The sequence below is a fragment of the Xiphophorus couchianus genome, chromosome 3 (assembly GCF_001444195.1).
Source record: "Xiphophorus couchianus chromosome 3, X_couchianus-1.0, whole genome shotgun sequence".
Taxonomy (NCBI): Eukaryota; Metazoa; Chordata; class Actinopteri; order Cyprinodontiformes; family Poeciliidae; genus Xiphophorus; species Xiphophorus couchianus.
In genome coordinates this window covers 16,742,108-16,752,553 of record NC_040230.1, presented here as the reverse complement: position 1 = coordinate 16,752,553, position 10,446 = coordinate 16,742,108, and the positions used below count along the sequence as shown (strand labels likewise).

Genomic DNA, 10,446 nt, shown 5'->3' with positions numbered 1-10,446 from the left:
TTAGCCAATTAAATATTTGTTTCCAGTATCTTCCTAAAGTAAAATGTTTTTGCAAATCTCCATTGCACCCAATAAAAACATTAAAAACAGTTACAAAAGTGGAAGAATGGCTTTACTAAGTTTAAGTCATGATAAAGCACGTTCAGTCTAGGCAACAAGAAAAAGAGGCTGCCACAATTATAAAAAGGGAAAATTGTGGGGGAACTCCAGTTAATGTTGGGGTCTCTCGTATGAAACCCTCCTACTTTATGGATACTTGAGAGTTGCATCGTATCTTTTCTCTAGTCCAGTGTTTCCCAACCCTGGTCCTCAAGGTACACTGCCTGCATGTTTTAGGTATTTCTTTGCTTCAGTCCAAGGACACACCTAGCCCAGCTGATTTCAATTGATGACTGATTAACAGGCGCTTGTTGAATTGCAATCAGTTGACTCAGGCACATTAAAGCAGGGAAACCTCTAAAACATAGCACAGTGTGCCTTGAGGACCAGGGTTGGGAAACACTGCCTAGTCTACTTCATGTTTTATACAGACAGAAAATATATGTCTAGACATTTGTAGTTCAGTTCTCCCTTATGAGTATTATAATTCTTATTATTTTTTAAAGTTTTTTTTTATAACACAGTATTACTATCAAATACTGGTGTGGACACCTTTTTCTGTTTGTCTATTTTTAGTGTTGAAGGTATCTTAACCGGTAGGTATTAAACCAAGCTATCATTAAAGTATTTTTATTTTACGTTTCAGGGATAATATTGTCTTGCAGAAAGACAACTCAAAGTTCTTACCTCTTTTATGGATTATTTTAATGAAAATTATCTGATTTTTGAACACCTCTCTTGAAAGTAGAACAAATCACACAAATACATCATCAGCAATTAATGATATACTATATTCAGTTACAAGTTTAATCCAAAAGTATTTTTTTGTATAATATTCAGCACTGAATCTGGGCTAAAATTTAAAAACAGTATAAAAGTTTTGGACAACATGTGGAAAAATGATTAGTGTAATGAATTAAACATATTTATGATGTTGAAATATAAAGAATAGAGTAATTTTTGTTCATAACATACAATTTATCAATTATTGTGCGCTGTATTCATAGAAAGATGATTTACTGAAAAGCAATTTGTTTATTCTCGATCAGCACCCTTCCTATAATCTGGAAATCCAGTGAATTCCAGTTCAACACATTTCCTTTTGCGTAGCCCCGGCCATTCATGTATTTCCGGATCTCGTAGGGTGAAAGTGTGTAATCCCACATATGGAGATCTGACATCATGCCGACAAATGATTGTTTGGCATTAAAACCACCACCGTGTGAATCTTGTTCCTGTAAGAAGAGAAAAAACAATAATCAAACAGTAAACTCACAAGCATCTACAACCTTCCAAACTGTAAGAGTGGGTATGCTATAAACATTTTGGGGGGATTTATGGTGATGCAGAAGTTTAATTAAACATACATCTCAATACTTTGTACCTTGACTAAAGTAGGATAAGGAATAGAGACATCCATCATTATTAAACAACATGAACAGCAAATATTTGACGCCTTAAAAATCAGTAAACGAAACTAAGAATAGAATCCAAAATATTAGAGTAGTAGTGACTTTGATCTGGCAATAAAACCACTGTTGGCTGATCAGGACTGAAAAATTATGTGAAATGACATTCAAAAATAATGATATAGAATAACTGACAGTGGCTAAGAATTACAGTCAACAGAAAGGTTTGCAAGAAACCTTCTCATCCACATGTCTGTTTGATACACCTGTCAGGTAAATAATGTGCAACCACACCCCTTATATAATTGCTTCAGATTTCCTACCTGAGGTGTATGACAATCAGAATACCTGTGCCACCATAGCAAACAATTAAAACATAAACATTCAACTTGGCTCTTAGAGTAATTAAGTATTTTTTATGTTTTAAGTGCATTTTGACTGCCTGCATTATTAGAAACTGTTTTTTGTTCATTTATTTGTTTTTTACTGGCTAGTATTGCATAGCTAGAGCAAGCATTCACACTGAAACAGATATTCACATAGTTTTAATTAAAGTATGTGCTTGACGAGGAGCTTGAACAAAACCACTTGCAACAGCCTTCTTATAAACTCTAACTTGGTCAATCTCAAAGAATCAGTGTGTCAAAATTGTTTTTATTTGCATCTTGGCATATAAATACTGCAACCATTAAAATATTAGTGGTTTAAATCCCTTTAAACTATCAGCATGTCTCTTCACCTTTACAAACACAAATAGTGGAAATGATTGTTTTATTGAATTAACTTTTTTATTTCTACAAGAAATTGATAAGGTTATGAATATGTTAAATGTAAGCACTATAAATAAATGAGGATGTGTTGGGGAATATATTTCTACCCTAGTAATATGAACTAGTTTTTATTCCTGCATTAGAAGCAAGAATGGTAAGAAATGCTCCTCTAGAAATTATCCTGGTTTTGTAAAATGTCCCTGCTGCTAAAATGCACCTTTTTATGTGAACCTGTAGTCATATTGTGTGTCAGAATTCTAAATCCTGAAGCACAATTTATGAAGTGGGGCAGATTATCTCAGCCTTGTCTTTGCTTATGAGTTATTACAAATTATATATAGCTAAAATACGTATATGGAGAAGGAAGAAAACAGAAGTATTTCAGACCGAAACTGTTTGTCCCAGAGGTTGTTTCCATAAATTTCTGCTTAGCAATTTTGCAGGTAGTTTAAGGTTAGCTTTAACTAACCTTCCAAGCTCTTAGTGGAAAGATTAGTTTAAGCTAAGCCACCAATTTTAACATGTGGCTAACTTTGATTGATTCATAGACTTGATACAATTTGGGATATTTTTCATAATCAATATTTCATATATAAACATTTCTGCATTTATAGTGTTTAAAACACACCTGTCCTAAAGCGATTATTATTGGTCCATTGATATTGGATGTACTGCTTAACTTCCTGCTTGAAGGCTCTCCATTCAACCACAGTTGGACCAAACCTGATGCAGCACTCCATGTTCCACAAACTGAGTGCCATTTGTTCAGCTTGAAGTCCAGTCCTTCAAAAATTGGCTCTGCGTTTTTGACACTGACTGAAAAAGAATTTAAGTTTTTGTAAAACAACAAGCCATTGTCAAAAGAGGGTACTGCCAAAGAGAAAAGAGCATATTCTCTTGTGAGGTCTGTAAAGAACCTGTATTGAGGCAAAAGACATGAAGGGTTTTGTTTTAGTTACATACATCCATACTCTCTGTAGATTGCTTTATTTGTTTTAACAAATTTTAAACATCAATACTTACCTGAAACAAACAGTCACAGCCTGTAGATTTTGTCTTGATGTTGTCAGCCTAACGTGTGCTGTGTTGGTTTCTTGCGGGAAGGTGAACATCTTCTCTGAAACATCTTTTAAACAAAGGAGTTATTAAAGAAATTTAAATAAATACAAAAAAATAATCAAAAAGCCCCTAAAGCTATCTATAGTTCATGTTAAACCATTGTAAACTTGAAAGTTGGGATATAATCTCATAGCTGAACCTTCTGACAATAACTCCTCATATGTGCTATTATGTTAAACTAAGTGATTTCATCTTGTTTATAGATTTGTTTACATTTGATTTATTTTTATTTTAAATATACTAACTTGTGTGAGTCACAATGAAAGTTATAAAGCACTTAAACCCTTTGAACTGGAACCAGATGGTTGACTTTTCTTGTCACCATAAATGATTCAAACATTAAAAACTCTGAAAACATATTTGGATATTTCTTGTTTATTTTTTTCTTGTTTTTTGCATGCAACAATATTTTTACCATAACATATAAAACTGTGATTCCATTAACTGGATTACATTAAAACTGCTTTGTCAAGATCTGCCTTCTCATTGACATGATGTGAAAATACAAAGGAAAAAAACTATTAAAATCACTTCACAATCCTAATTTGCTTAATTCTAAAGTTAAAAAAGTGAAGCACAACTTTCAGAGCAATATTGTTGAACATCACTTAACAGTGTTTGAAGAACTGTGTCTGAAATGTAATTTATGGATCCAGGGGGAAATAATCAGTTGTGACAACAGTTCCCATCAACTAATGACCTACTTAAACTCAGGTGATATCATAACACACAGCAAGAAGGTCAGGGCAGTCAACCTTTGTTCTTCTGCAGCTAATCTAGCATTTTATTACAGTCAAAGCACAACATTATTTTATTACAGATAAAAACTAAACCAAAGTCCAAACCAGGCACTAGCACCGGTGAGATGGAAAACACTCCTGTGAGTGTTTTCATGTCACGTTTACTCACAATTTTATTTCAGGATTGTAAAAATATATACTCCTAGCTTGAAAGGTCAAGTCAGCCAGCTAGCTGACCTACATGTTTGCATACTGGTAAATCTGAAACATAAAACCTAAATGTTGTTAATTGAAAAGATAGCAACACAATTTCACCAACATATTTTGAAAATGTATTTTCTTGCTATCAGGGATTTAAAAAAAAGCCCTCATGTTCCATTCTATATTTGAATATGAGTTAGAACAACTACTTCATGTTCATATAAACCTTTAATCTATATTCTTATATTGTTAAAAATGCAATAATTGTTTTTTCTTACTTTGAGGAATGGCAGCACATGATGCCACCAACAGTAGCAAGAGCAGCATCTGATACAAAAAAACATTTAAAAAAAAAACACAATACATGTCACAAAGAATTAACATTAATGACACTCTCAATAGTTCGTAGAAAATAATGACTTATTCAAACTTTCCACTATCCATAGTTGTCATGAATCCTTTTTGTATGTTAGATTTTACATCAAAACTGTCCCACTATGTTAAGTTTGGCATATCTTACCTTGGATCCTTGGATGTTTATTCTGGATGTTGTGTGTAAAATTATCTGACTGTCACTTTTATACTGTAGATGTTGGTAGAAAACTGTATTTTATTGGTTTCCTTGGTGTCCCCACCCTGTCTGACCTACCTTCTATGTAAATTAGCAGCATATAAAGGATACCATTGAATTTAGTTAGAAAGACCTTATAAACAACAACAATTGAATTAAATAGCATTTTAAAGACAGTTGCCAAAGGAATTACGTCATATTTCTCATATGACTGAATATTTCAGTTTGGATATATTATTTCTTCTTTTTTTTGGTCTTATTTTTTTAATCATTTCGCTTATCTAAGTTAATGAATTGCACAGTTGTCTTTTTACAGTTTAGTGGAAGGGATGTAATAATTACTTTCTTGTTTTGTTGTGATGCCTTATCAATTTGGACTTTCACCTCTGTTTTTCCCTTTTCTTTCTTATTTTCATTATTTTTCCTTGTTCTAGTTTATTCCCTCTGTTAGTTCAGTTTCTTATTTGAGTTTTGGACTTGTTCTTTGCATTTAGTATTTAATTTAACTTCCTGTCCTGGTTTATTTATTCTGTTAGTTCAGTTATTTCTTATTGTTGAGTTTATAATAGTTATGGCATCATCCAAATATCTATGCTTTCCTATTTTGACCACAGTGTAGAGTTTAACAGTATACTGGAACCAACTTAATTGAATTGCTTCAATTAGTAATAAGTAAATAAATTAAGCTTATCCAAGTTAATTTATTAAGTTGACTTAATTTGACAAATTTGAGTCAGTCTTACTCAAATCATTTAGTTTACTTCAAATAAAGTACACTATAGCTATAACTACAGTCATGTTTTTGGCCTGTGGGAAGAAGCCGGAGTACCTGGAGAGAACCCACACATGCATGCAGAAAGACCCCGGGCCGAATCAAACCCAGAACCTTCTTGCTTCAAGGCAACAGCTCTACTAACTGTGCCACTGTGCAGCCCCTCATGTCTTACATACTGACAGAAAATATATTTTTTGAGTTCTCCTTGTGAGTATTATAATTCCTAATATTTTTTCAAAATATATCTTTTTAAATACAGAATTACTATACTTTATTCTGTAATACTGATGTGAACACCTTTTCCAGTCTGTCTAAATTAAGTATTAAAGGTATCTTAACCTTTAGATATTAAGTCCTAAGCTGTGCCATCATTAAAGTGTTTACTATATTTTAGGTTTCAGGGGCAATTTGTCATTGAAGAAAGAATCGACAAACACAATTTTTAATTATTTAGTCGGGAAATATTTTTTTTCTAATGAAAATGATCAGCAATTTGAACATCCATCTTCAAAGTTAGTACAATGACACAAACAAATACACAATGAGCTTAAAGTGATATATAGAACTCAGTTACAAGTTTAATCCACAAGTACTTTCTTGCTAAATGGTTTAGCATTGATTCTGGGGTAAAATTTGAAAACAGTATTAATGTTTTTCAGAACATGTGAAAGAATGAAAATTTATTGAGAAAGAAGCAGGTTTCTGTAATATATTTTTTCTTCCTGATCACTTTCCACTCATGTAGAGTAAGCATTGAGAATGTATTTGTAAATTAATGATGAAATTTGTTAAATCAAGTAAATAAACTGATTGCTTGATTGATTGAGTGTTCAGAAAGGTAAGAATTAGTGCAGTTACGATGATTTGATTACTCTATCAGCAGTTAGAGTAATTGTTTTGCTTCATAACATATTTCTTGTTCATAACACATAATTTACCAATTATTATGTGTTATATAAATTTAAAGAAAGATGATTTACTGACAAGTATTCTGTTTATTCTCGATCAGCACCCTTCCTTTAATCTGGAATTCCAGTGAGTTCCAGTTCAACACATTTCCATTTGCGTAGCTCCGGTCATTCATGTATTTCCGGATCTCACAGGGTGAAAGTGTGTAATCCCACATATGGAGATCTGACATCATGCCGACAAATGATTGTTTGGCTTGAAAATCACCACCATGTGAATCTTGATCCTGTACGAAAAATAAACACAATAGTAAAATATATACAACAATCAAACAACACAATTACAGAAACTGGGTATTCTACAAACATGCAAGTTTTATAGGACAAACCTATCAAGACTTTGTAAGACTTTTAAGGATAGGGATGGATTTCAGTCTTTGTCTTTGCAATAAATTGAATATTAAAAAGCAGCAAAATAATTGGAAGCATCCAATGCAGTGTATATAAACAGCAAACCTTTTTTAGTCTTTAAAATCTTAAAAACGCACCTGTCCTAAAGCGATTATTATTGGTCCATTGATATTGGATGTACTGCTTAACTTCCTGCTTGAAGGCTCTCCATTCAACCACAGTTGTGCCAAACCTGATGCAGCACTCCATGTTCCACAAACTGAGTGCCATTTGTTCAGCTTGAAGTCCAGTCCTTCAAAAATTGAGTCTGTGTTTCTGACACTCACTGCAAAAGAATTTAAGTTTTTGTAAAACAACAAGCCATTGTCAAAAGAGGGTACTGCCAAAGAGAAAAGAGCATATTCTCTTGTGAGGTCTGTAAAGAACCTGTATTGAGGCAAAAGACATGAAGGGTTTTGTTTTAGTTTTAGACATTCATATTCTCTGTAGATAGATTTATTTGTTTTAACAAATTTTCAACATCAATACTTACCTGAAACAGACAGTCAGAGCATTGAAATCTTGTTTTAATATTGTCAACTTAACATGTGCTGTGCCAGTTGCTTCTGGGAAGGTGAACATCTTCTCTGAAAGATCTTTATAAATGAGATATTAAAGAAATTTAAATACATACATTGTTTTTCAAAAGGTATTTAAAGTAATGAATACTTTCCAAACTAAATGTTTATGGTTCTGAATAACTTATTTTCCTCTTGGAAATTAGTATTTAAGCTCATAGCTGAACTGACAGCATCTCCTGATACTTAAAAAATTAAACTAGGTAAGTTCATCTTGTAGATTTGTTTACCCTTTAATTATTTTTATTTTAATTATTTTAACTTGTGAGAGTCACATTGAAAGCTATACAGCACTTTAACCCTTTGAGCCAGACAATTAAAATGTTCTCTTCTGTATTTATCTTCTTCTAAAACTCTGAAAACATATGTTTGGCTCTTTCATTTATTTTTGCCAAAAGAAATATTTTTACCAGAAAATATTAATTTATGATTACATCAAAACTGCTATGTCAAGATCTGTCTTCTCATTGACATGATGTGAAAATAAAAAAAAATAAATATAAACTATAAGTAAGGTATTTGAAATGACTAAATAATGCTTTTCAAGAAACCTTTGAAAAGCAAATGTTAAGCACAACTTTCAGACCAATATTGTTGAACATCACCTAATAGTGATGTTCAACTGATCAAAACTCAGTCAGAAATGTATTTTCTGACTTTCCCAGTGGGAAATAATCAGTTGTGACCACAGTTCGTAGCCATGTATTGGCCTATTTAAACTTTGTTACTGTTGTTATAATGCACTGCTGCAGGGAGATCAGGACAGTCAACTTTTCTTCTTATGTAGCTAATCAAGCATTTTATTAGAGTGGAACCACAATTTTTTTTATGTTTATTATGTAGCCTATCAAAAACCAAACCAAAGTCCAAACCAGGCACTACCACTAGTTCGATAGAAAAGACTCCTGTGAGTGTTTTAATATGACGTTAACTCACAATTTTATTTCAGGATTTAAAAAAAAAAATCCACTCCATGCTGGAATGGTCAAGTCAACTAACTAGCTGACCTACATGTTATCTCACTGGCAAATCACAAACATAAAACCTAAAGGCTGTTAACTGAAGAGACAGCAACACAATTTTACCATTTGTTTTTCAAAAGGGTTAAAATTCTTCATGTGCCATTCTATACTTGCATAGGAGTCAGAGCAAACTTCATCCAAGAAACTTGCTCTCATGTAAACTTTTAATGTGTATTATTATATTGTTAATAAAGCAACAAAGTTTTTTATTTTTTTCTCACTTTGAGGAATGGCAGCACATGATGTCACCAACAGCAGAAAGAGCAGCATCTGATACAAAGAACAAACAAAAAACACCATACATGTCATAAATCCTTTTTGTGTGTGAGATCATACTTCAAAACTGTCCCACTATGTAAAGTTTGTCATGTCTTACCTTGGATGTCGATTCTGGATGTTGTGTGTAAAACTATTGGATTGTCACTTTTATATGTTGGTAGAATAATTGTATTTCATTGGTTCCCTTGATGTCCCTCCTGACCACCTGATCTACCTTCTATGTAAATTAGAAGTTGCTCTTCAACTTTGTAAAAGACCAACTGGAGGACACAATGATATCGGCACAATAACAGAAATTGCATAAGTTTCTGTTATTGAAACTTATGCAGTTTCAATAACAGATGACCCTTAATATATGGACTGAGAAAGTTGTATTTTCTAAATATGATTTAAACCGTTCCAAAACTGTCTGTCATGCCAACAGTGTAACTGTGTAAACCAAAAAGAGCTTTTTGGTTATCTCCTGAAAAAAAAAGTTGTATACAATTATATATACATTTTATTGTTAGATTAAAAAAACAGCCATTGAAAGCAGGTTGCTTGAGAACTATTTACAACTATTTCTTTTAGGACATGTGGACATTGACAAGTTGAGCAAACAAATCATGGCTTGTTGAGCAAACAAGACATAACTCTTTTCCCATTATAATACCACGGCATACAAAATATGACATCTTTTTAAGTTGGGCTGCTATGAGTGTTTTAAATATTTTGAAACTTTAGTTGCATGACTGTAGCAAGATAACAGCTCTCCATTTGCCTCACCTTACAGTTCAGTATAGAGTAAAATTAACAGACAACAATTTTACTTAAAATTCTATAACGATATGCATACACACAAATATTTACTCACCATGACATATCAAATAGTTGAAGTGGGTGATTTGATGGTGATGTTGGCACTGTGTAATTCAGTTGATAATTGCTTAGTGACATTCATAGACAATAAGGAAAGGGAATATTTTGTTGAAACCAAGATGGTCTGGCAATGAAGTATGGCAAAGGAATGATAGTGACACATTAAGTTCACATTACATTTTTAATAAATTTGTTATTTTAAAAAAAAATTGGAACCATAATAAGATTACTTTAAGTAGTAGTGATATAATAAAAGATTTTGACAATTGAAGGAGATTTTGTGACACTAGTGGCCTTTATTCTAAGCAATCAAAGAGGAAACAGAAAAAGTACAGGTGAATATTTGCATTAAAGGTCCTTACATCTTGAATTAAACCCCAGAGGGTTGAATCAGTGAGATCAATAGCCTCGCCATGCTGGATCCAAACTCTACCCACAATACTATGTGGTCCCTTCAATTAGTTCAAAATTAAATGACCAAATATTAGAACAAATATTTGTGTTAAGTAATACACTCTAGACCAATTAAACAAATGGTAATTGAGACATAAACTTGTCTAAGGAATTAGAAAGTACAAAATAAAAATTAGACACATTTTCATTTCAGTGTTAATTTTGTGAGGTTCAATTTAATAATTGTTTATTTTTCTGTGCTTGACCAAATCAG

At 32.4% G+C, this 10,446-nt stretch overlaps 1 protein-coding gene across 3 annotated transcripts; it reads right to left on the bottom strand.

The window, feature by feature from the left end:
* Positions 1-576: 576 nt before the first annotated feature.
* Positions 577-9,198, bottom strand: LOC114140547 (serum amyloid P-component-like). 3 transcript variants are annotated; one of them, XM_028010604.1, is made up of 5 exons: positions 9,019-9,198; positions 8,864-8,912; positions 3,302-3,404; positions 2,907-3,195; positions 577-1,334 (listed from the first exon to the last, which is right to left on the bottom strand). In XM_028010604.1, exons 2-5 carry the CDS (start codon positions 8,910-8,912, stop codon positions 1,116-1,118), a joined length of 660 nt encoding a protein of 219 aa, XP_027866405.1. In that variant the 5' UTR covers positions 9,019-9,198; the 3' UTR covers positions 577-1,115. The 3 variants fall into 3 exon arrangements, with proteins under 3 accessions (XP_027866405.1, XP_027866396.1, XP_027866387.1); XM_028010595.1 differs by lacking the exons at positions 8,864-8,912; positions 9,019-9,198 and adding exons at positions 4,617-4,665; positions 4,859-4,933; XM_028010586.1 differs by lacking the exons at positions 577-1,334; positions 2,907-3,195; positions 3,302-3,404 and adding exons at positions 6,124-6,879; positions 7,141-7,429; positions 7,536-7,638 and having other exon boundaries at positions 9,019-9,102.
* Between the last annotated feature and the right edge of the window lie 1,248 nt (positions 9,199-10,446).

Coding starts and splice junctions, on each gene's coding strand:
- LOC114140547 (XM_028010604.1), bottom strand. CDS start 8,912: ATGCTGCTCTTTCTGCTGTTGGTGACATCATGTGCTGCCATTCCTCAA. Junction 3,405..8,863: donor ATGTGCTGCCATTCCTCAAA/GTGAGAAAAAAA, acceptor TTTGTTTAAAAG/ATGTTTCAGAGAAGATGTTC. Junction 3,196..3,301: donor GCTGTGACTGTTTGTTTCAG/GTAAGTATTGAT, acceptor GCCTCAATACAG/GTTCTTTACAGACCTCACAA.